Source organism: Nerophis lumbriciformis, linkage group LG19 (genome assembly GCF_033978685.3).
Source record: "Nerophis lumbriciformis linkage group LG19, RoL_Nlum_v2.1, whole genome shotgun sequence".
NCBI lineage: Eukaryota > Metazoa > Chordata > Actinopteri > Syngnathiformes > Syngnathidae > Nerophis > Nerophis lumbriciformis.
This window is the reverse complement of record NC_084566.2, coordinates 34,982,834-35,010,004: the sequence shown is the minus strand read 5'-3', so window position 1 is coordinate 35,010,004 and position 27,171 is coordinate 34,982,834. Positions and strand designations below refer to the sequence as shown.

General features: G+C 39.9%; 1 protein-coding gene across 1 annotated transcript; it reads left to right on the top strand.

Annotated features, from left to right (window-relative positions):
* The first annotated feature begins 73 nt into the window (after positions 1-73).
* Positions 74-24,959, top strand: ndc1 (NDC1 transmembrane nucleoporin). The gene is made up of 18 exons (XM_061979854.1): positions 74-240; positions 6,304-6,424; positions 6,516-6,617; positions 9,717-9,891; positions 9,969-10,095; positions 10,181-10,289; positions 13,750-13,801; positions 13,880-14,012; positions 14,217-14,309; positions 14,397-14,478; positions 14,558-14,719; positions 18,210-18,476; positions 20,889-21,001; positions 24,112-24,162; positions 24,241-24,304; positions 24,366-24,466; positions 24,536-24,696; positions 24,763-24,959. Exons 1-18 carry the CDS (start codon positions 205-207, stop codon positions 24,824-24,826), a joined length of 2,013 nt encoding a protein of 670 aa, XP_061835838.1. The 5' UTR covers positions 74-204; the 3' UTR covers positions 24,827-24,959.
* The last annotated feature ends 2,212 nt before the right edge of the window (positions 24,960-27,171 follow it).

Sequence of the window (27,171 nt, the reverse complement as noted above, 5' to 3'; positions counted from 1 at the left end):
TGGCGACAAGCGCTAGATCAGGAATGGATGGATGTTTTCATTTCTTTTTTAAACAGGCAGTAATTAAGACACCCCTACTGACGCCGAGGGGTCCTTCCGGAGGTCCTATGAATGAATGTGGCGCGGCATGGACATTTGAGTGGTTTCGTAGTTTTGACAGCCGCAAAGCCCAAATAAATACTTCTGCTCTCTGCTGCAACACTCATGTTTTCCGATCAAAGTTGTTGGTTTGTTCGCAAGGTGAGTCAACGTGTCTTCCAAAAGCCCGCTTTTTGTTGTTAATATATGTTGTTAATATACACGGCGTCAGCTAGCATGCTAACGTTAGCCTTGTTGTTTACGCTAGTTTGAGCCAGTTAGCCTACTTTTTATACCCTTAAGTTCATATTTTACAAGAGTGTTTATGTTTATATATATTCACTGGCATTTGCTTTTATACAAATATCATACACTTTTAACTCTCCTGAACTAGGAGTTTGATGCCATACGCCTATTGACAGTAAACACCATTGATTGAGACTTTTATTAGTAGATTACACAGTACAGTACATATTCCGTATAATTGACCACTAAATGGTAACACCCGAATAAGTTTTTCAACTTGTGTAACCCTTGTGTAATGTTCATATTGTTGTTACTCAGCCAGCGTTTGTGGGTCTGATGGACCCGTTGCATTTTGTGGCTTTTAATTAGGGATGTCCCGATCCAGGTTTTTGCACTTCCGATCCGATACCGATATTGTTTTTGCATTTCCGATACCGATACTGACCGATACTGGCCTATCCGAGCATGTATTAAAGTTTAAAGTTATTTAGCCTACTTAGTTGTCAGAATCATGTTGAAAAGGGTTTTAGTACTCTTGATAACAACTAGCCAGCTGAATTAGGGGAGTTTGAATAATACACAATGGTTGGTAACAAGAAACTGACCTGTTTATTCAAGGATAAACACAAAATAGACAAAATTATACATGACAAACAGAAATGGCATCATTGAACTAGGGCTGGGCGATATGGCCTTTTTTTAATATTGCGATATTTTAAGGCCATATTGCGATACACGATATATATCTCGATATTTTGCCTTAGCCTTGAATGAACACTTGATGCATATAATCACAGCAGTATGATGATTCTATGTGTTTTGATTGATTGATTGGGACTTTTATTAGTAGGTTGCACAGTGAAGTACATATTTCGTACAATTGACCACTAAATGGTAACACCCCAATAAGTTTTTCAACTTAAATTGATTCATGATACAGATATATACTATTCAGATATATACTATCATCATAATACAGTCATCACACAAGATAATCACATTGAATTATTTACATTATTTATAATCCAGGGTGTGGAGGAGGGCGCCTGATCTAAGTGTCAAAAAGACAGCCAAAAGAGTTTGATATGAGAATAAATCTAAAGTTAAAATATAGGGTAGAAATGCACCCATTTACAGGAAATGTAGTCTTGATTTTCAAAATGTTCTTTCAAGGCTTGCATGTCTACATTAAAACATTCTTCTTCATACTGCATTAATATATGCTACTTTTAAACTTTCATGCAGAGAAGGAAATCACAACTAAAAAAATCACTAATTTTTTCATACGGTGTTGATGTGGAAATTTTTGCCTCGGCATTTTGATGGTGTGGACGTGTGGCACCGAATGGAGATAAGCGTCTCGACAGACGTCACAATATTTGAACAATGATGACGAAAACCGTTGTCTCTGTCGTGTCCGTGTGTCGAAAATTGTTATGCGCTTATTTTTTTTATTTGATTTTGTGCGTGGCATAGATTTGCTATGCGCAGAGGACGCTTAAACAGTGCGCAATTGCACAGGCGAGCACCTTAGAGGGAGCGTTGCTCGCACGGCTGCGCTAGCATCACAGCTAACGTTAGCCATGCTGCTACCTCTCTGCTCGGGGAGGACGTATACGTATGTGACGTATGACGTTACAGTATGTGACGTATGTCGTGACAGTATGTGACGTATGTCGTGACAGTATGTGACGTGTGTAAGAAGGTGCGCTCGCTGTCTGTGAGAGGGAGACACAGGAAAGAGTGAGAAGAGCCTGTTGTGTAATGCCAGCAGCTAAAAGCAACTGCGTGAGAATTCACAGACCTGTGGATGTGTTGAAAGTGTGCTGGAAAATGCGGAACGGAAATTGCGGAGCAGCAGAAAAGTGGAATGTATTATTTAAATCGGTGCGTTGGAAAACATGGACCGGAGTTTTTTTTAGATCTGGATCGGCATTTTCCCATGCCTTACCGATACGCAATTTTTGGCAAATATCGGCAGCCGATCCGATCCAAATATCGGATCGGGACATCCCTACTTTTAATGGCTCATAATCAAACAGTTTTATGTTAAAATACTGAAGTGTAGGCTGACCATATTGTGAAATCCCCAAAAGAGGACACATATATGCGTGCCAAGGCCGGGACTAGGTGAAAATGTGCCAATGATACTTGAACTTGCTTTATAAATAATATATTTATTTAAATAAAGCATTTTTTCTCCTCGCTAGGAGTTTTCAAAATGGGGTCCCACAGTAAATTTTTGTGAGCGTTTTGAAAAAAAATTATAAGCGTATGCATTATCCTGTTATATCTCACATTCTATATTGTGTTTTGGAAAAAGGTTGTCATAAACGTTACTTAATTCATTAAAAAAAACAAAAAACTAATTTGTATACATATGTAAATGTATTCAGTTATAAACATTCTAGGGATGTCCCGATCCGATCCAAATATTGGATACATTTTTGTAAGCGTTTTGAAAAAAATTGATAAGCGCATGCATTATCCTGTTATATCTGGGGGCGGCATGGCGTAGTGGGTAGAGCAACCGTGCCAGAAACCTGAGGGTTGCAGGTTCGCTCCCCGCCTCTTACCATCCAAAAATCGCTGCCGTTGTGTCCTTGGGCGGGACACTTCACCCTTTGCCCCCGGTGCCACTCACACCGGTGAATTGAATGATGAATGACAGGTGGTGGTCGGAGGGGCCGTTGGCGCAAATTGCAGCCACGCTTCCGTCAGTCTACCCCAGGGCAGCTGTGGCTATGAAAGTAGCTTACCACCACCAGGTGTGAACGAATGATGGGTTCTACATGTAAAGCGACTTTGGGTACTTAGAAAAGCGCTATATAAATCCCAGTTATTATTATCTCACATTCTATATTGTGTTTTGGAAAAAGGTTGTCATAAACGTTACTTAATTCATTAAAAAAAAAAAAAACTAATTTGTATACATATGTAAATGTATTCAGTTATAAACATTCTAGGGATGTCCCGATCCGATATTTGGATCGGATCGGCCGCCGATATTTGCAAAAAAATGTGTATCCAGATCCAATTTATATTAAAAAAAAACAAAAAAAAACTCCACTCTGTGTTTTCCAACGCACCTATTTAAATAGTACATTCCACTTTCTGCTGCTCCCTATAATTTCCGTTCCGCATTTTCCAGCACACCTTCAACACATCCACAGGTCTGTGGATTCTAACGCAGTTGCTTTTAGCTGCTGGCATTACACGACAGGCTCTTCTCACTCTTTCCTGTGTCTCCCTCTCACAGACAGCAAGCGCACCTTCTTACACACGTCACATACTGTCACGACATACGTCACATACTGTCACGTCATACGTCACATACTGTCACGTCATACGTCACATACGTATACGCCCTCTCCCAGCAGAGAGGTAGCAGCATGGCTAACGTTAGCTGTGATGCTAGCGCAGCCGTGCGAGCAACCTTCCCTCTAAGGTGCGCGCCTGTGCAATTGCGCACTGCTCATGCCTCCTCTGCACACGGCAAATCTATGCCACGCACAAAATCAAATAAAAAAATAAGCGCATAACAATTTTCGACACACGGACACGACAGAGAAAACAGTTTTCGTCGTCATTGTTCAAATATTGTAACGTCTGTCGAGACGCTTATCTCCATTCGGTGCCACACGTCCACACCATCAAAATGCCCAGGCAAACATTTCCACATCAACACCGTATGAAAAAAATAGTGATTTTTTTAGTTGTGATTTCCTTCTCTGCATGAAAGTTTAAAAGTAGCATATATTAATGCAGTATGAAGAAGAATGTTTTAATGTAGACACATATAATCATCATACTGCTGTGATTATATGCATCAAGTGTTCATTCAAGGCTAAGGCAAAATATCCACATATATATCGTGTATCGCAATATGGCCTTAAAGTATCGCAATATTAAAAAAAGGCCATATCGCCCAGCCCTAGTTCAATGATGCCATTTTTGTTTGTCATGTATAATTTTGTATGTTTTGTGTTTATCCTTGAATAAACAGGTCAGTTTCTTGTTACCAACCATTGTGTATTATTCAAACTCGCCTAATTCAGCTGACGAGTTGTTATCAAGAGTACTAAAACCCTTTTCAACATGATTCTGACAACTAAGTAGGCTAAATAACTATAAACTTTAATACATGCTCAGATAGGTCAGTATCGGTATCGGATCGGAAGTGCAAAAACAATATCGGTATCGGATCGGAAGTGCAAAAACCTGGATTGGGACATCCCTAATGTATTCAGTTATAAACATTCATTCACTTTTTTCTTTCCTTCATGGATCTGAACTTTACCACTGCTGGTAGTTTTTTTTCTATGTTTTTATTTAATAAGTTGTAGCTGTATTCATTTCAGTATAAAAGTGTAAAAAGTGTTTTGCTTGGGTCATGAAATGATGATAATGGTGTGCCAGGGCATACATACATTTTATATTTAACGCTTAAATCTCTGGAGTCTACATCAACTTCAGATCTATCCCTCATTTCAAAATGTTTTAGTTTTTTTATGTGGTTTTTTTGTTTGTTTGTTTGGCTCTAGTGTGTGAGTGTGAATGTTGTCTGTCTATCTGTGTTGGCCCTGTGATGAGGTGGCGACTTGTCCAGGGTGTACCCCGCCTTCCGCTCGATTGTAGCTGAGGAAGGCTCCAGCGACCCCGAAGGGAATAAGCGGTAGAAAATGGATGGGTGGATGGATGTTTTCCGCTCTTTTTGGTCAAACAAAACTATGTTTTTAATGGCAAACACACAAAATATGCAAGATCTTCCACAAAAAATATTTTTCAAAGTGGAATATTTGATGTGAGGTAATGGGAACCATGGCTAGGTCAATAATTCATAATAACATTGATTTTGATTCAATATTATGTTTTGAGCAATGACAGTTTGAAAGAAAAAAACCCAGCTTTGTTAGTCATTATTGCAACTTTTTCTAAATTACATTTCACCTTTAAGCTTTTTTATTTCACTTTTGTTATGTTTTTGTTTATTTTAATAGTATTTTTAGAATGTGCCGTGGGCTTTTAAAACATTAGCTGTGGGCCGCAAATGGCCTCCGGGGCACACTTTTGACACCCCTGCTATAGATGATAAAAAATTAAATCTGATAAATCTATTGATAAAAAGCAGAGCCTGGCGACACGTGCGCGTTAATCATAACTCTTTTGCTCTCCCTGTCTCTGCCCCTCCCTCACGAATTCTACTGCGTGCGTACACCTTCACAATTAGTTTTGTTTTCAACCCCTTCTTAACCCTGAACGTACATTGAAAATACACGCAACCATAACTCAAAATGCCGGACATTTGAGGCATTTAAGAAACTCCGCCCGGACAGCCCCGCAAAAGAGGACATGTCCTGGGAAAAGAGGACGTATGGTCAGTCTACAGACTGAACAGATGTTTATTGGGATAAGGTAAAACATCTGTTTAACGCTGGCTGAGTAACAACAATATGAACATTGCACGGAAAATTTCACTGCCAGTTTCTGCATCCCACAGGGATTCTTCTTTTGTGTTTCTGCACCTGCGGTTCCCAAACAAGGTTGCAACATTGTTTGTCAACACTGTCTGCTCTCATTTTCTCACACATTTGACCCTCTGATGTTCTGTGTACCTACACTCTGTCCTCCTGCTGTCTAGGTGTGTGTGTGTGTGTGTGTGTGGTACACATAACATCAATTTCCACACTTCTATTAGCCCCAAGTCCAGTGGACCTGGACATCTTATATGTAATAGAATTGTGTAGAGGGGTGTATGGTGTGTGGTCATTAAATATGTATTCTGATATATGTTCTTCACAGAAAATGAGCCAAAGTCAGTGAGTCTCAGTTTGAAAAATTAATTAATTGTATCATTTTTCTTTTAATAAAAAATGAAAACGGGTCCCACAGACCCGAACACCACACACGGGGTCCACGTTAATCAATTCATGGTAACCATAGTTCTTACAGTTGAGAAATGTGCTCATTTCATTTCAGGTGATATGCTGGAGGGCTGCGGCCAGCATCGCCTGGGCTGTCCTGTTGTTGCCTCCCACCACTGCAGTTTTTATCATCCTCAGCAGATTCAGTCTTCTTCTCCCACTCCAGACCATATCAGGTAAGTCAGCATTCTTCATAGTTCCCCATTCAAGTATTTATATTCCAGTCTCCATTGAAGCTAAATGTCTTGTTTTTCCCCCTTCTGACAGAATGTTTGTCCATCTTGACAAGCACAAGTGCCATTTTCTCCTTTATCTTGCTTTGCACTGTGACCATCATGGTTGGGTTCCTGATCTATGAGTATTATACAGGTGAGCAGAGTTCAAATCTGCTAGTATACATTTAGTATTGCCTCTGTAATCCAACTGTTTGATTGAGTTTTCAAAAATAATGATCTCCTGATGAGTCCTGAGTTCAATCTTGGGCTCGGGATCTTTCTGTGTGGAGTTTGCATGTTCTCCCCGTGACTGCGTGGGTTCCCTCTGGGTACCCCGGCTTCCTCCCACCGCCAAAAACATGCACCTAGGGATAGGTTGATTGGCAACACTAAAATTGGCCCTAGTGTGTGAATGTTGTCTGTCTATCTGTGTTGGCCCTGTGATGAGGTGGCGACTTGTCCAGGGTGTACCCCGCCTTCCGCCCGAATGCAGCTGAGATAGGCTCCAGCACCCCCCGCGACCCCAAAAGGGACAAGCGGTAAAAAACGGATGGATGGATTTTTTGTTAATGTATTATACTCATCTAGGGATGTCCCGATCCGATATTTGGATCGGATCGGCCGCCGATATTTGCAAAAAAATGCGTATCGGCAAGGCATGGGAAAATGCCGATCCAGATCCAGTTAAAAAACAACAACTCTGCTCCTATTTAAATAGTACATTCCACTTTTCTGCTGCTCCCTATAATTTCCGTTCCGCATTTTCCAGCACACCTTCAATACATCCACAGGTCTGTGGATTCTAACAGTTGCTTTTAGCTGCTGGCATTACACGACAGGCTCTTCTCACTCTTTTCTGTGTCTGTGCTTCTCACAGACAGCAAGCGCACCTTCTTACACACGTCACATACTGTCACGTCATACGTCACATACTGTCACGTCATACGTCACATACTGTCACGTCATACGTCACATACGTATAAGCCCTCCCCGAGCAGAGAGGTAGCAGCATGGCTAACGTTAGCTGTGATGCTAGCGCAGCCGTGTGACCAACGTTCTCTCTAAGGTGCGCGCTTGTGCAATTGCGCACTGTTTAAACGTCCTCTGCGCATAGCAATTATATGCCACGCACAAAATCAAATAAAAAAATAAGCGCATAACAATTTTCGACACACCGACACGACAGAGAAAACAGTTTTCGTCATCATTGTTCAAATATTATAACGTCTGTCGAGACGCTTATCTCCGTTCGGTGCCACACGTCCACACCATCAAAATGCAGAGGCAAAAATTTCCAGATCAACACCGTATGAAAAAATTTGTGATTTTTTTAGTTGTGATTTCTTTCTCTGCATGAAAGTTTAAAAGTAGCATATATTAATGCCGTATGAAGAAGAATGTTTTAATGTAGACATGCAAGCCTTAAAAGAAAATGTTGAAAATCAAGACTACATTTCCTGCAAATGGATGCATTTCTACCCTATATTTTAACTTTAGATTTATTCTCATATCAAACTCTTTTGGCTGTCTTTTTGACACTAACATCCGGCACCCCCCTCCACACCCTGGGTTATAAATAATGTAAATAATTCAATGTGATTATCTTGTGTGATGACTGTATTATGATGATAGTATATATCTGATAGTATATATCTGTATCATGAATCAATTTAAGTGGACCCCGACTTAAACAAGTTGAAAAACTTATTGGGGTGTTACCATTTAGTGGTCAATTGTACGGAATATGTACTTCACTGTGCAACCTACTAATAAAAGTCCCAATCAATCAATCAAAACACACAGAATCATCATACTGCTGTGATTATATGCATCAAGTGTTCATTCAAGGCTAAGGCAAAATATCGAGATATATTTTGTGTATCGCAATATGGCCTTAAAATATCGCAATATTAAAAAAAGGCCATATCGCCCAGCCCTAGTTCAATGATGCCATTTCTGTTTGTCATGTATAATTTTGTCTATTTTGTGTTTATCCTTGAATAAACAGGTCAGTGTATTATTCAAACTCCCCTAATTCAGCTGGCTAGTTGTTATCAAGAGTACTAAAACCCTTTTCAACATGATTCTGACAACTAAGTACGGTAGGCTAAATAACTTTAAACTTTAATACATGCTCGGATAGGCCAGTATCGGTCAGTATCGGTATCGGATCGGAAGTGCAAAAACAATATCGGTATCGGATCGGAAGTGCAAAAACCTGGATCGGGACATTCCTATACTCATCCTATCATTTTCTGTAGTGCTCATCTTCCTTACATGCCGGACTGTTCTCCAGTCAATCACATGGCACACAATATAGACAAACATCCATTCATGCTCACATGTACAGTCGTGGTCAAAAGTTTACATACACTTGTAAAGAACATAGTGTCATGGCTGTCTTGCGTTTCCAATTATTTCTACAACTGGTGGTAGTATTATGCTCTGGGCCTGTTTTGCTGCCAATGGAACTGGTGCTTTACAGAGAGTAAATGGGACAATAAAAAGGAGGATTAACTCCAAATTCTTCAGGACAAGCTAAAATCATCAGCACAGAGGTTGGGTCTTGTGCGCAGTTAGGTGTTCCAACAGGACAGTGACCCCAAACACACGTCTAAAGTGGTAAAGGAATGGCTAGAATTAAGGTTTTAGAATGGTCTTCCCAAAGTCCTGACTTAAAAGTGTGGACAATGCTGAAGAAACAAGTCCATGTCAGAAAACCAACAATTTTAGCTGAACTGCACCAATTTTGTCAAGATGAGTGGTCAAAAATTCCATCAGAAGTTTGTGGATGGCTCCCAAAAGCGCCTTATTGCAGTGAAACTTGCCAAGGGACATGTAAGCAAATATTACCATTGCTGTATGTATACTTTTGACCCAGCACATTTGCTCACATTTTCAGTAGACCCATAATACATTTATAAAAGAAACAAACTTCATGAATGTTTTTTGCGACCAACAAGTATGTGCTCCAATCACTCTATCACAAAAAAATAAGAGTTGTAGAAATGATTGGAAACTCAAGACAGCCATGACATTATGTTCTTTACAAGTGTATCTAAACTTTTGACCACTACTGTATATGTTTGGACAATTTAGAGATTCCAATTAGCCTAACATGCATATTTTGGGGAAGCCTGAATAAACCCATGCATACAAGTGGAGCACATGTAAACTCCACACAGAGGAGTCCGATTGGAGTTTAAACCTGGTTATTGTGCTCTAATACAGTATTTGGTCTGCTTCCCCTTAGTGGTCCCAACCATCGCCTGTTCCAAAATTTCCCTTTTAGCTCAGCTGCTTCACCCTCGTCACGTGGCCAACTCCCTAATCCACTGTGTCATGGGTATCATCGTTGCCTGGTGTTCCACCGTCACCATCGGGGGCAGATACGAGATGGTGGGATATCCGTGCGCCCACAGTGAGGGGTAAGCTGACGGACCGCGAGAGAATGATAAATAATAAGTTCATTATGCTAACACGTCGCTAATAATTGTCTGCACAGTGTTTCTCAGATGTGTTTGAACGAGTACCACCTCGTTCTCTTGCTAGCGGGAGCCTTTGTTGGCTTTTCACACAGCCTGTTTGGTGTGATCCACAACGTCAATTACGTCTCTTTCCACACCGTTCAGGTGCGTCGTGTCAAAGCGTGTTTACCTTTCACAATCTGGTTTGTTGAACAATTTTGAGCACACTTTCTCTCCCCCCCTTCCTTAGCAATACAAGTATATTCACTTTAAGGGGTCCTTGTCACTGGTGGTGAAGTGCAGCGCCACTCAAGCACTATACTCCGTGAGGAACTACATCATAGTGTATTTCTTTTTGGGTAAGTTTGCCTTCCTGTACACACACACACACACACACACACACACACACACACACACACACACACACACACACACACACACACACACAGAAACTGAGTATAAGGTAACTACACTTTATTTAGGAATTTTGCCTATCATTCACAATCTATGTGAGACAAGCACACATACAGTTGTGTTCAAAATAATAGCAGTCCCACATCACTAGCAAGATAAATCACTGTTTTTGTTAGAATTTCAACTTCTACAGTGCAAGTAAGTTTCTAAAAGGTTTAGTAAAGGTATAGAAAACAGGCATGACATGCATGCTGCAGATTCTGTGAAACTGAATCATTTACTGAAAGGGGCGTGTTAAAAAAAATAGCAGTGCTGAGTTCCATAAGTGAGGTCATTGATTATGTGAAAAAAAAAGGTGTTAAACAGGTGGCCCTTATTTAAAGGGGAACATTATCACAATTTCAGAATGGTTAAAACCATTAAAAATCAGTTCCCAGTGGCTTATTAAATTTTTCAAAATTTTACCCATCGCGCAATATCCCTAAAAAAAGCTTCAAAGTGCCTGATTTTAACCATCGTTATATACACCCGTCCATTTTCCTGTGACGTCACACAGTGATGCCAATATAAACAAACCGCAAGGTATAGCGACATTAGCTTGGATTCAGACTCTGATTTCAGCGGCTTAACACTGTCTGATAAGATAATTACTAACAACTATGAACTAGGTTTACAACATATGAAATACATTTGGCAACAACATGCACTTTGAGAGTGCAGACAGCCTATTTCTGGCGTGCTAAGAACATATATTTTTCCACGATTTCAGCACTCAGGTTATACCTAAATAGACACAAAATACTGCATTACACAAGACTACCCGAATGTACTCGAATGATTGAAGAAAAAAAATGTTTTTAAGCTAAATTATTGGTAAACACAGTTTATGTATAATAATTTACGTAAAACCGCGAGTAATGAATAAAGTTTTCATCAATTAATATATTCTGTAGACATACCCTCATCCGCTCTCTTTTCCTGAAAGCTGATCTGTCCAGTTTTGGAGTTGATGTCAGCAGGCCAGGGAAGCTAGAGTCGATATTCTTCTCTTGATCATCTTCGGTGGCATAAGGGACGGTGTGAGCCAAGACATCCAGGGGGTTTAGCTCGCTCGTCTGCGGGAACAAACTGCCGCCATTGCTTGCCGTGCTACCGAGGTCCTTTGTCCCTGAATTGCTCACACACTCCGGAAGATTCAATGGGGGTCTGGCGGCAGATTTTTTGACTTTATCGTCGGAAATGCATCTGCTTTGAGTGTCGCAGGATATCCACACATTCTTGCCATCTCTGTCGTAGCATAGCTTTCGTCGGTAAAGTGTGCGGAACAAACGACTGACCATTTCGTCGGCTTTCCCCACACCCTCATATTTTGAACAAATTTCGTCCAATATCTTGCCACTTTCGCATCTTTGGGCCACTGGTGCAACTTGAATCCGTCCCTGTTCGTGTTGTTACACCCTCCGACAACACACCGACGAAAGTGAGAAAATGGCGGATTGCTTCCCGATGTGATGTCACAAATAATAGAAAGGCGTTTAATTCGCCAAAATTCACCCATTTAGAGTTCGGAAATCGGTTTAAAAAATATATGGTCTTTTTTCTGCAACATCAAGATATATAATGACGCTTACATAGGTCTGGTGATAATGTTCCCCTTTAAGGATCAAGGCAACTGACGCTGTATATGCTGGCGGTGCATTTGTCCTTGAAAAACAGAGTAAAATGGGTCGTTCCAGACACTGTTCAGAAGATCGTTCTTTGATTAAGAAAGTAATAAAAGAGGGGAAAACCTATAAAGAAGTGCAGAAAATGATAGGCTGTTCAGCTAAAATGATATCAAACGCTTTAAAATGGCAGCCGAAACCAGAAAGGCGAGGAAGAAAAACGACTATTCGAATGGATGGGAGAATAACCAAAATGGCAAAGGCTCAGCCAATGATCAGCTCCAGGAGAATCAAAGAAGATCTAAGATGGCCTGTGAGTACTGGAACAATCAGACCACGTCTATGTGAAGCCAAGCTACCAGCAAGAAGCCCCCACAAAGTCCCATTGTTAAAAAAAAAGACGTGTGCCAATTTGCCAAAGAACACATTGACTGGCCTAAAAAGAAATGACGTAATATTTTGTGGATTGATGAGAGTAAGATTGTTCTTTTTGAGTCCAAGGGCCACAGACAGTTTGTCAGACATCCTGCAAACACTGAATTCAAGCCACAGTACACAGTGAAGACGGTGAAGCATGGTGGTGCAAGCATCATGATATAGGGATGTTTCTCGTACTATGGTGTTCGTCCTATTTATCGCATATCAGGCATCATGGATCAGTTTGAGTACATCAGAATACTAGAAGAAGTCATGATGCCAAATGCTGAAGAGGAAATGCCCTTGAAATGGGTGTTTCAACAAGACAATGACCCGAAACACACCAGCAAGCGAGCAAAATCATGGTTTCAGACAAACAGAATTCAAGTAATGGAGTGGCCAGCACAATACCCGGACCTTAATCCCATTGAAAACTTGTGGGCTGACATAAAAAATGCTGTTCATGAGGCAAAACCAAAAAATGCAGAGGAATTGTGGAACGTAGTACAATTGTCCTGGGCTGCAATACCTGTTGACCGGTGCCAGAAGTTGGTGGACTCCATGTGCCACAGATGTGAAGCATTTATCAGAAACCGTGGTTATGCAACTAAATATTAGTTAATGATTCTCAAGAAAGTTGAATATGCAAGCCTTTCTTAGTTTATACAGTACATTTGAGTTTTGTAAAGAAATATGTCAGCACTGCTATTTTTCTGTTTTATATTTATTGACTTTTTGTAAAATATCAAATTCAATTACCTTTTTCCAATTTTCTTGCTTTGAAATAGAATGTGCAGTGTCCCCAATGCATTTGTGTTCATTAAAATACAATTTATTTGAATAATTTTGAGGTTTACTCACCTTTTTAAACACACTGCTATTATTATGAAAATAGCTGTATGTCTTTCTTTTTTTGTGTGCATTCTAACTGATAAATAAACTCTAGCAAGAAATGGCTAACAATGCAGGTTATGGACATTCAATCTATTCTGCCTATAAAGAGCTCTAAAAATCTCCAATTTAACATGAAGTATTGTTGGCGTTTTTGTGGGGAGTCTTTAAGGGGGCAATAGATGACTCCCCCTAGTTACGTTATTAGCCGACTAGTACGAGTTAAATACCGTACTACAAATTACAATGCATAAAAAAGAGAAAAACATGTTTTTGTCTTGCATAGAAATTGTGAATGATAGGCAACATTAAAAAGTGCAGTTTACCTTTATCATTGAACTGATTTTGATTTACTTCCTTTTCTTTTTTTCTTTTTTTTGTACATTTTATTAGGGCTGTCAGAACTCACTCTCTTTATGCTTTGTATTGACAGGTTATATTCCAAGGGAATGGATCTGTAAAACATTTAATCTATACATTGACAGGTCAGTCATTGGGTTTAAAGCTGAAGTGTCTCCGCCCTCACAGTGTTTACACATTATTGTTCTTGTCTTTCCCTCAAGCTCCGCTCATCGTCTGGACACTGTCGCGGGACTTTTGGACTTGTCAATGCTCTACCATCTGTGGCTCAGTGCCACCTTCCTGCTCTTCAGCTGGCACATCACCCTGCTGCTCTTCAGGATTTTTGTCACTGAGGTGTTTTTCTCTTTTTCTAACTGTATGATAGTCTTGCTTCATTATGTAGACACTAGAGGGCAGTGTTGCTGTTGTCTCACATGTGTATGAATAAGGAACCCATCCATCCATCCATTTTTACCGCTTGTACGAACGTTGTAAATCTGCCAGGAGTCTTCAGTTGACATTAATTAGTCTTTAATTGAGGAATATTAACTTTTACAGGGATACAGCTTTCCTTTGCAGTCGTCTTTCACTGAGGACCTGCATCAATGTCTTCCCAAAGTTCTGAGCGACCCCCAGCCGCCCATCTTAAAGGTAGTCAATCAGCTATCTCCTGCAGGCCCAGTTGTGTTTAAATGTGCATCGTACTGAATCTCACCTAACAAGTTCTCTCCTAAAAAGTTCCTAGCCCTGCAGGACTTGGCATTACTCTCTCAGCACTCGCCGTCGCGTCGCTGCGAGGTGTTCAGCCTGAGTCAGCCAGGTTTGTTTGTTGGCTTTGAATGTTTTGTGTGGCTTGAGCATAACAACATTTGAAGGCAATCTCAAACTCCCTCTTTCAGGTGGTCATCCTCACAACTGGAACACCATCAGCAGGGAGTGTATGTCGCTGCTGGCTGACTTGACACAGCGACTGGTGACGTATCATGACAGCGTGGCCACAAATGGCAGGGCCAAGTCGCTGTCTTCGGGGAGCGAAAAGTCCTCGTCAGAGACGTCCATGGGTAGGTACTCTGTTTATGTTTTATATTTTACAATTGAAGTTTTTTTTTCTTTTGATGCATTGGCCACAACAATAGGTACATTTGCGCATGTCTTACTCGAGGTCACAATATTAAACAGCCTTTTTACACTAATGCTGTCTACATTAAAAATATTATTAAAGAAACACCTTCAAACATTGCAGTATTATCTTTGTAATGGCATTATTAGATTGGGCTGTTGTACCTAATGTAGTGGTCACTAGGGATGTCCCGATCCGATATTTGGATCGGATCGGCTGCCGATATTTGCCAAAAATTGCGTATCGGCAAGGCATGGGAAAATGCCGATCCAGATCCAGTTTAAAAAAAAAACTCCGGTCCGTGTTTTCCAACGCACCTATTTAAATAATACATTCCACTTTTCTGCTGCTCCGTAATTTCTGTTCCGCATTTTCCAGCACACCTTCAACACATCCACAATTCTCACGCAGTTGCTTTTAGCTGCTGGCATTACACGACAGACTCTTCTCACTCTTTCCTGTGTCTCCCTCTCACAGACAGCAAGTGCACCTTCTTACACACGTCACATACTGTCACGTCATACATCACATACTGTCACGTCATACATCACATACTGTCACGTCATACGTCACATACTGTCACGTCATACGTCACATACGTATACGTCCTCTCCCAGCAGAGAGCGAGGTAGCGGCATGGCTAACGTTAGCTGTGATGCTAGCGCAGTCGCTAAGGTGCGTGCCTGCTCAAACGTCCTCTGCGCACGGCAAATCTATGCCACGCACAAAATCAAATAAAAATTTTTCGACACACGGACACGACAGAGACAACAGTTTTCGTCATCATTGTTCAAATATTGTGACGTCTGTCGAGACGCTTATCTCCATTCTATGCCACACGTCCACACCATCAAAATGCTGAGGCAAAAAATTTCCACATCAACACCGTATGAAAAAATTTGTGATTTTTTTAGTTGTGATTTCCTTCTCTGCATGAAAGTTTAAAAGTAGCATATATTAATGCAGTATGAAGAAGAATGTTTTAATGTAGACATGCATGCCTTGAAAGAACATTTTGAAAATCAAGACTACATTTCCTGCAAATGGGTGCATTTCTACCCTATATTTTAACTTTAGATTTATTCTCATATCAAACCCTTTTGGCTGTCTTTTTGACACTTACATCCGGCGCCCCCCTCCACACCCTGGATTATAAATAATGTAAATAATTCAATGTGATTATCTTGTGTGATGACTGTATTATGATGATAGTATATATCTGATAGTATATATCTGTATCATGAATCAATTTAAGTGGACCCCGACTTAAACAAGTTGAAAAACTTATTGGTGTGTTACCATTTAGTGGTCAATTGTACGGAATATGTACTTCACTGTGCAACCTACTAATAAAAGTCTCAATCAATCAATCAAAACACACAGAATCATCATACTGCTGTGATTATATGCATTAAGTGTTCATTCAAGGCTAAGGCAAAATATCGAGATATATATTGTGTATCGCAATATGGCCTTAAAATATCGCAATATTAAAAAAAGGCCATATCACCCATCCCTAGTTCAATGATGCCATTTCTGTTTGTCATGTATAATTTTGTCTATTTTGTGTTTCTCCTTGAATAAACAGGTCAGTTTCTTGTTACCAACCATTGTGTATTATTCAAACTCCCCTAATTCAGCTGGCTAGTTGTTATCAAGAGTACTAAAACCCTTTTCAACATGATTCTGACAACTAAGTAGGCTGAATAACTTTAAACTTTAATACATGCTCGGATAGGCCAGTATCGGTCAGTATCGGTATCGGTCAGTATTGGTATCGGATCGGAAATGCAAAAACAATATCGGTATCGGATCGGAAGTGCAAAAACCTGGATTGGGACATCCCTAGTGGTCACTAAGTAGTTACAGTTAGATGTTAAGGGTGTAACGGTACACAAATTTCTGTTCGGTACATACCTCGGTTTAGAGGTCACGGTTCGGTTCATTTACGGTACAGTAAGAAAACAACAAAATATAAATTTTTTGGTTATTTATTTACCAAATTTGTAAACGATGGCTTTATCCTTTTAACATTGGGAACACTATAATAATTCTGCCCAAAAATAGAAATAGCTGTGTGTGTGATGGATGTGAGTCACCACTAGGCTGATCAGTGCAACAGCAGGCCGTCATGATTGCTAAGCATAACAATAACATACATATACACACAGGGTCCATTGCCAGGGTTAATGTGGTCAACATATATAAATGATAAATGGGTTATACTTGTATAGCGCTTTTCTACCTTCAAGGTACTCAAAGCGCTTTGACAGTATCACCACATTCACCCATTCACACACACATTCACACACTGATGGCGGGAGCTGCCATGCAAGGCGCTAACCAGCAGCCATCAGGAGCAAGGGGTGAAGTGTCTTGCCCAAGGACACAACGGGCGTGACTTGGATGGTAGAAGGTGGGGATTGAACCCCAGTAACCAGCAACCTCCGATTGCTGGCACGGCCACTCTACCAACTTCGCCACGCCGTCCCCTATATATAAAATAAAAACTAAATAAGATATAGCTCAGAATGGTTTCTTAACAAAACCTTTCTACATATAAAGTGCTTTTTTGATTGATTGATTGAGACTTTTATTAGTAGATTGCACAGTACAGTACATATTCCGTACAATTGACCACTAAATGGTAACACCCCAATAAGTTTTTCAACTTGTTTAAGTCGGGGTTCACTTAAATTGATTCATGATACAGGGTCCACGTTAATCAACATTAAACTGCCTCAAGTTGTTGCTCGGATTAAATAAAATGACAAAACTTTTCTTCTACATAGAAAAAGTGCAACATTAAACAGTTTCAAGTCAACTCAGCCTCAGATTAACTTTTCTTTTTCCCCCCAGCCTTTAACCTTGGTGACTTTCACTCAATCTTCATGTTTTTTGCCAGAAAAATCATTTTATCCACATTGTCTGCAGAAAGAAGAAGTGGGTCAAAATCTAGTTTTTAATGCAATATGGTCTTAAATCTGCTGCTATAAAAACACCAACGGCATTTGTTATTGCTTTAGCCCTGCCTGACTCGCCGAGGAGAGGCTGCTTGAATGCGGTGATTGCACGACGCTCGTCTTTTTCTTCGTTGAAGCGATGTTCACTTGGGGGTGGTGACGCTTCAAATGGGTTAGCATGTTTGACGTGTTGCCAGAAGCATACCCTACCGCTGCTGAACAATGTCGGCAAACCACTTTCGCTTTGTTGTCGTAGCCCGGTCGCTGCTAGCATGCCTTGGTGTGCATTGTTTACACAACGTGCGGTGCGCTAATTAATATGTCCGTGTGGAAACTCGTTCGGTACACCTCCGAACCGAACCGAAACACCCGTACCGAAACGGTTCAATACAAATACACGTACCGTTACACCCTTATTAGATGTACATTATAAGGCAATTAAAGGATCTGAAATGTTTCTGATTAAAGTATCTTCTGGCCTGGAGGATCTGATGAGTCCGCATCCCACCACCTTCCTGCCCAAGATGCCCACGTCTGTCGCCGGCCGCCCCGCCATCGACCTGGCGCAGAGCCCTCTAACAGCCCCCTTTACCCCTCCTCACATGGACAGCCCCTTTACGTCACCCAGCCTGCGTCGTCTCACTGCTTACGTGGATCAAGGATCACCGTGGCACGGCACTGTGCAGAGTCCCCACATCATGAGGAGGGGCCCAAAGCTGTGGTCTACGTCCACAGGTGAGAAGCAGTGCGATTATATGATTGTGATCGTTGATTGCGATTATTTTTAGTTCGATCACAATAATCAGCTGTTGGCATATTTGCTCAATCAAACATGGCGAAAAGTCTGTTAGAAGTTACTGCAGTAGTAAACAGGGAAGCAAAAATGCTTGGGATAATCCTGCATGGAACATTCCGCCTTTTGTTGACCGTGATCTTGTGCCTCGTCCCCTTAAACAGCTGTAGGTGCTGCCCTGAAGAACAAAATAAAGAAATATGACTAACACTATCATAGAAGTTGAAACAAAAACTAGGGATGTCCGATATCAGACTGCCGATATTATCGGCCGATAAATGCTTTAAAATGTAATATCGGAAATTATCGGTATCGGTTTCAAAAAGTAAAATTTATGACTTTTTAAAACGCCGCTGTGTACCCGGACGTAGGGAGAAGCACAGAGCGCCAATAAACTTTGAAGGCACTGCCTTTACGTGCCGGCCCAGTCAAATAATATCTACGGCTTTTCACACACACAAGTGAATGCAATTCATACTTTGTCAACAGCCATGCAGGTCACACTGAGGGTGGCCGTATAAACAACTTTAACACTGTGACAAATATGCGCCACACTGTGAACCCACACCAAACAAGAATGACACACATTTTGGGAGAACATCCACACCGTAACACAACATAAACACAACAGAACAAATACCCAGAACCCCTTGCAGCACTAACTCTTCCGGGACGCTACAATATACACTCCCCGCTGCATACTTGGTCAACAGCCATACAGGTCACACTGAGGGTGGCCGTATAAACAACTTTAACACTGTTACAAATATGCGCCACACTGTGAACCCACACCAAACAAGAATGACAAACACATTTCGGGAGAACATCCGCACCGTAACACAACAGAACAAATACCCAGAACCCCTTGCAGCACTAACTCTTCCGGGACGCTACAATATACACTCCCCGCTACCCTCAACCCCGCCCACCTCAACCTCCTCATGCTCTCTCAGGGAGAGCATGTCCCAAATTCCAAGCTACTGTTTTGAGGCATGTTAAAAAAAATAATGCACTTTGTGACTTCAATAATAAATATGGCAGTGCCATGTTGGCATTTTTTTCCATAACTTGAGTTGATTTATTTTGGAAAACCTTGTTACATTGTTTAATGCATCCAGCAGGGCATCACAACAAAATTAGGCATAATAATGTGTTAATTCCACGACTGTATATATCGGTATCGGTTGATATCGGAATCGGTAATTAAGAGTTGGACAATATCGGATATCGGCAAAAAAGCCATTATCGGACATCTCTAACAAAAACATTTAGAAGGAGCAGCGGCTTTAGTTTCACTATCTACTGCAGCGCACTAGTAATCTTGCCCCGAACGCGGACTTGTAGGCACTCGTCTGTGTGACTGTATTGGTCCAGACTGGGAGAATCAACACACCCGCTAATTTAATCATAACGCAATTTTATATCTAAATATTTTTTTAATCAGACTTTTTGTTTGTGTCTGCAAAGATTCCATCCTGTCATACAACATGTACTAAAAAAACCTGTCCCAGATGTTGGAGTAAAAAGCGCAATAGTATCAGTATACCTGTATTAAACAAAAAAAACTGCAGACAGACACTTTGTTCTTTTTGTTTGTTTGTGGATTAAAAAAAATACATATATATTTTGTTCCTGGCAGTCATTAAACTTTAGTTTACATTATTTTACAGTACCTCAAATTCAAACTGCACTTTGATGTACTTTCATTCAATATAAGATACAACATTTGAGTTTTAAAAACTCCAATGTGAGTCACCGCTTGTGTGTTTGCCCTGCACTGATGTATACAATTAATTAAAGAATAAAATTAATAATTTACTAAAATTGCTAAATAAATGTTAACTTGAAATAAGTCTTATAGTAATCCCTATACCAAATATACTTTGTTTACTTCAGAATGTTTGTGATGGCAAGCACAAAAACTAAATAACTAAGAGGAAAAAAGGTGTTCTCTTTACCCCCACATAACGTACCAAAAAAGGTGCAAAAACCGTGGCTCTAAAACCAGGTACAGACTGTAGGGTGGGTTACCTGTACTGTTGCACCTCTAGTAAACACAAATATAGGTATGAACAAAATGACAGTTGTTAACATATATTGCCTCTATCAAACATGGTGGAAATGTATTTTACAAGACACTGCTGTATTAAACAGTAGGGATGCAAGGCTACTCAGTATAATCCTGCACTGGACAATCCACTTTAATTCAAGAAAAAAATTGTGATATTAATCGAGATTAGATATGAAAAAAATTGTGATATTTTTTTTTTTTGCCATATCGCCCAGCCCTAGCGTACATATTTCTGCTTGCTTATGTATTATTATATTATTATTGTGTCATTGCCTTGTTCCAGATTCGCAGTCCAATGGCAGCTTGCTGCTTTCGCCCTCCCCCTTTCCCTTTCACAAGCAGGGCGCCTACAAACCAAGCCTTCTGGCCCAGTTCCTGCACAAGCGAAAAGAGCAGGTACTTGCAATGTTAGCGTGCTGAATCAGAATAATGTTGTCCTAAACGGAACTTTGCCTTTGGGCTGAAGTAGGATGCATCTGCAAAACATTACAATACTGAACTGAAACTTTTTACGGTCTTCGCTGACATCATTACCTTTTATTGTCCCTATTTGATTACAGTATTTCCTAAAATAGTCTCGAGGGCAAGTGTATTTACTCAACTATTGAGAGTTCCAGGCGTTTATTATCAAGCAGGCATTTTGATTTTGTATTAATTTTTTTAATTTTTTACAAGTAGGCAGCAAAATAACATTTGTATTAAGCCCCGATCTGATATCGGTGTGATATCGTCAAAAAATATTAGCTTGCATGTAAAATCTCCTAACTAAGCGCTCCAATACAAGCAGTCCTGTAGCGTGTTTATTTGTGCAAAGCTGGACAGTCAGTTAACATAGAGATGTTTGCCAATAAGCACACAAGTTGGTATTTTCTTGTATTTTAGTCAAGACATTTACAAAAGGTAAACATGGTAGGCTATAGGCTACTAGGAGATAGCAGCTACACAAGCTAGACAGGTGTAAAAAGTGTCCTTCAATGAACAATATTGCAGTCTAAAACACATTTGTCAATATAAACAAGTATCAAATAATTATAGTCGCATATTACTTTCACATACAATGTTTCAAAGATGTCTCGTGTTAGAAAGTATCCTGTAACAAACATGTCTGCATCATACAACGTACCGGTACTCTCATGTAATGAATTATTGTGACCACCAGGTGTCGCTAAAAAAAATTAACACTCAGAATAAGTCTATTATAGATGTTGATAATAAATAGGTTAGTGCTTTTCATATGTAGTATTGTTTTGTTTGACCAATTTCACTTGATACAACCTTTTCTAACATTCCACACTCCAAAATCATATGTATGCTTTTCGGTATTACAAAACCAAGAACATTTTTCACAAAATATACATCCAATTAATCCATTACAGGCAGCCAAAAATATAATTTTTTATAAAATATGTATTGTTTTACATGCAGAAAACAATGCAAAAGACATACAAATGATGAATAAATGAATGCTCATCATTACTTTGAAAAAAATATACTGTTGATTGTCAGTGGTTGGCAGAGACAATTATTTAAGGAACTAAAGTGGTATTTATTCAGCACCTAATAAATCAATTATTTTTACAGTAACAAAACGATGTTTTATTGTTATTGTTTTAACCCTTGTGTGGTGTTCGGGTCTGTGGGACCCGTTTTCATTTTTTATTAAAAGAAAAATTATACAATTAATTAATTTTTCAAACTGAGACTCACTGACTTTGGCTCATTTTCTGTGAAGAACATATATCAGAATACATATTTAATGACCACACACCATACACCCTCCCTACACATTTCTATTACATATAAGATGTCCGGGTCCACTAATAGAAGTGTGGAAATTGATGTTCTGTGTACCACACACTAGGGATGTCCCGATCCAGGTTTTTGCACTTCCGATTCGATACCGATATTGTTTTTGCACTTCCGATCCGATACCAATACTGACCGATACTGGCCTATCCGAGCATGTATTAAAGTTTAAAGTTATTTAGCCTACTTAGTTGTCAGAATCATGTTGAAAAGGGTTTTAGTACTCTTGATAACAACAAGCCAGCTGAATTAGGGGAGTTTGAATAATACACAATGGTTGGTAACAAGAAACTGACCTGTTTATTCAAGGATAAACACAAAATAGACAAAATTATACATGACAAACAGAAATGGCATCATTGAACTAGGGCTAGGCGATATGGCTTTTTAATATTGCGATATTTTAAGGCCATATTGCGATACACGATATATATCTCGATATTTTGCCTTAGCCTTGAATGAACACTTGATGCATATAATCACAGCAGTATGATGATTCTGTGTGTCAACATTAAAACATTCTTCTTCATACTGCATTAATATATGCTACTTTTAAACTTTCATGCAGAGAAGGAAATCACAACTAAAAAAATCACTATTTTTTTCATACGGTGTTGATTTGGAAATGTTTGCCTCGGCATTTTGATACGCGTCTCGACAGACGTTACAATATTTGAACAATGATGACGGAAACTGTTTTCGCTGTCGTGTCCGTGTGTTATGCGCTTATTTTTTTATTTGATTTTGTTTGTGGCAATGATTTGCCGTGCGCCGGAGCGCAATTGCACAGGCGCGCACCTTAGCGGCTGCGCTAGCATCACAGCTAACGTTAGCCATGCTGCTACCTCTCTGCTCGGGGAGTACGTATACGTATGTGACGTATGACGTGACAGTATGTGACGTGTGTAAGAAGGTGCGCTTTCTGTCTGTGAGAAGGAGACACAGGAAAGAGTGAGAAGAGCCTGTCGTGTAATGTCCGCAGCTAAAAGCAAATGCGTGAGAATCCCCAGACCTGTGGATGTGTTGAAGGTGTGCTGGAAAATGCGGAACGGAAATTAGGGAGCAGCAGAAAAGTGGAATGTATTATTTAAATCGGTGCGTTGGAAAACACGGACCGGAGTTTATTTTTTTAAACTGGATCTGGATCGGCATTTTCCCATGCCTTGCCGATACGCATTTTTTTTGCAAATATCGGCATCCGATCCAAATATCGGATCGGGACATCCCTACCACACACACACACACACACACACACACACACACACAGCAGGAGGACAGGGACAAATGTGCGAGAAAATGAGAGCAGACAAACAATGTTGCAACCTTGTGTGGGAACCGCAGGTGCAGAAACACAAAAGAAGAATCCCTGTGGGATGCAGAAACTGGCAGAGAAATTTTCCGTGCAACGTTCATATTGTTGTTACTCAGCCAGCATTTGTGGGTCTGATGGACCCCTTGCATTTTGTGTCTTTTAATGCCTCACAATCAAACACTTTTATGTTAAAATACTGAACAGATGTTTATTGGGATAAGGTAAACATCTGTTTAGTATTTTAACATAAAAGTGTGCATCAGAACCACAAACGCTGGCTGAGTAACAATATGAACATTACACAAAGGTTAATTACTGATCACATAAAAAGGAGTGGAAGGTTGTTATGTTTTCACTTAAATTCTAACATTTTGTTCTTCCTCTTCAGGTCAAAAGCTTCCTGTCAAAGCGGGTGCTCATAGCATATTTGTTCAACAAGGTGAGTCCACTACTCAGTCCCTGGTAAGTTAGACTGCAACTTAACAGTTCACATGCATGTTTTTATTTTATTGCCCAGCTTCCAGAGGCTTCTAGTGAAGCGCTTTTTGCTGACAGCCAGGCCCACATCTGGGCTTTAGAAGGTAAAAAGATGCTCACTTCCTCTATGGTCCCAGTATGGTTATGAAACTTCTGGGCTTGCAGGACTGTCCTACCTGGTCCAAGCCTCCTTTTCAGAGGACCACTTTGGAGTAGTCCAGACGACGTTACCCAGCATTCTCAGCTGTTTGCTGCTCCTTCAAGAGGTCGCTTGTGCTCTATTATTTGTAGTTTGTCTCACTGCATTGTACCGACAGCTGCTCTTATTCTACCAGGCGGTTGACCGACACTTCAAGCTGCCTCACGCCTCCACAAAACCCGTGAGGACCACGGGCAGCATGGGCGACTCAGCCTACAAGACTCTGCGTTTCGCTCTCAGGGCCACGCTCAAGACAGCCATTTACCGAATAACCACCACCTTTGGAGATCACTTAAAGTAGGTGTGGCAGGGGACTGTCTTTTACATTTTTAGGTTTTCATAGTGTTGTTTTTGCTTCCTCAGTGCTGTTCACATGTCCGCCGAGCACCGCAAGAGACTGCAGCACTTTCTCGACTACAAAGAATGAATTTTTAGGAGCGGGGCTTTTATTTGTACGCAACAGAAAAAGAACGAACACTCACAGGTCAGACGCCTGCTTGTACATAATAGCTTTTTTTTCTTTGTTACTGCACTCTGTTTAAATAAAAATGTCAAGAATACCTTGGTTTCGTTGCTGCTCACGTAAGTAGCTGAGGGGAGAAAACATGGAGTTGTTTCTCCCTTTTGCAGTTTGAACTTCAAGAGGTTGGGATATTTTTGACTCTGCACTGCAAAAAGTTTATGTTCAAAAACAAGAAAAAAATAATAGGGGTATTTTATTTGAACTAAGCAAAATTATCCGCCAATAGCACAAGAAAATTCGGCTTGTCAAGACTTTCCAAAACAAGTAAAAATAGCTAACCTCAATGAACCCCAAAATACCTTTTAAAATAAGTATTTTCTCACTAATAACAAGTGCACTTTTCTTGGTAGAAAAAAAGAGACCTTTTTGCTCAATAAGATGAAAAACATTCTTTTAAGTAAATGCGAGTGCCATTATCTTGACATAATCTGCAAGGCAAAAAGTTAGTGTTCAAAAACAAGAAAAAAAATAGGGGTATTTTATTTGAACTAAGCAAAACTATCTGCCAATAGAACAAGAACATTCGGCTTCTCAAGACTTTCCAAAACAAGTAAAAATAGCTAACCTCAATGAACCCCAAAATATCTTTTAAAATAAGTATTTTCTCACTAATAACAAGTGCACTTTTCTTGGTAGAAAAAAAGAGACCTTTTTGCTCAATAAGATGAAAAACATTCTTTTAAGTAAATGCTAGTGCCATTATCTTGACATAATGATATGCGCTCGGCATCATGATTTTTTTTTCATGCTTGAAATAAATTACTTTAAAAAAGTAGTTTTATACTTGTGAGTGTTGATGACACAGCTTTGCATCAGTTGATATTCTAGTTTCAAGCATGTTTTACTCAATATAGGTCATCAAATCTCAGCAACAAGCTGTAATATCTTACTGAGATCATTTAGGACCAAAACCCTTAAAACAAGTAAAACTCTACAATAAAATCTGCTTAGTGAGAAGAATTATCTTATCAGACAGAAAATAAGCAAATATCACCCTTATTTGAGATATTTCATCTTACTTAGATTTCAGTTTTTGCAGTGTGGGAATGTTTCCACTTGTTAGAATCAGAATACTTTTTATTGCCAATGTTTGAGAACGGGTTCACAAACTAGGAATTTTCCTTGGTGCAATCGTGCAACATAAAACACATGTAACACAGGTGTTAAGCGTGAGGACCTGCTGGTTTACCTCAAATCTCCCTTCTAGTTCATCCCGATGGTGTTTATGGACTACAGTCGCTCCTCGCTACACCACGCTTTGAGTCTGCGGCTTGGTTTTAAAGCATATTCTATGTATTTTTGGCCTAAAGTAAGCATTTTCAAGCATAAAAATGGCTAAATGAACAAACAAAAAACATTATAATACAAGTGGCCAATAGAAGAGATCATGGGTCTAAAAGTCAGTACAGTACCGGTATGTCTTAAGTAAATTGTAATGTATTAAAGGAGTGTAACGGAAACTGTTTCATGTCTACAGGCCCCTTATTTTTAAACCTGTGTTTAGAGGGCTGTAGACAGGATATAATCAATTTATGGTTAATCCCCACTCAGGCCGGGAACCAATCAACAGCTATAAATGAGGGACGGCTGTATTGTGAATCCTCCCTATAGAGCGGAGTTCCCCAACCTTTTTTCCACCAGGGACCGGTTTAATGTATGCATTATTTTCACGGACCGGCTTTCTACAGTACGTGTGGCAGATAAAAACAGCAAAAAAATTATCCTTTGGCTACAATTTGGCACATTAACCTTTTTTTATGTCCATTAATGTGCATTGTACCATGTACTATAACAAAAGGAGTATTACACATCTATTAACAAGCTTATTAGTGTTTAGTGGGACAGGCGAAAGTTAAATTGGAGAAAATGCGTTAGTTCATAAACTAATTAGGGTTTCTGTGCGGCCCGGTAGCAAATGCGTCGTGGACCTGTACCGGTCCCCGAACCGGTGGTATAGAGCAGTGGTTCTCAAATAGGGGTACGCGTACCCCTGGGGGTACTTGAAGGTATGCCAAAGGGTACGTGAGATTTTTTTAAAATATTCTAAAAATAGCAACAATTCAAAAATCCTTTATAAATATAAATAAAAACCTATCTTTTTTTCCAAATAGTTCAAGAAAGACCACTATAAATGAGCAATATTTTGCAATGTTATACAATTTAATAAATCAGAAACTGATGACATAGTGCTGTATTTTACTTCATCTCTTTTTTTCAACCAGAAATGCTTTGCTCTGATTAGGGGGTAC

What these genes read in the sequence shown, in the direction of transcription:
- ndc1 (XM_061979854.1), top strand. Translation starts at nt 205, where the DNA reads ATGTTTTCCGATCAAAGTTGTTGGTTTGTTCGCAAG. An exon ending in CATAGTGTATTTCTTTTTGG is followed by an intron (nt 10,290 to 13,749) that starts GTAAGTTTGCCT and finishes TTGTATTGACAG; the next exon opens with GTTATATTCCAAGGGAATGG. An exon ending in GTTTGCTGCTCCTTCAAGAG is followed by an intron (nt 24,467 to 24,535) that starts GTCGCTTGTGCT and finishes TTATTCTACCAG; the next exon opens with GCGGTTGACCGACACTTCAA.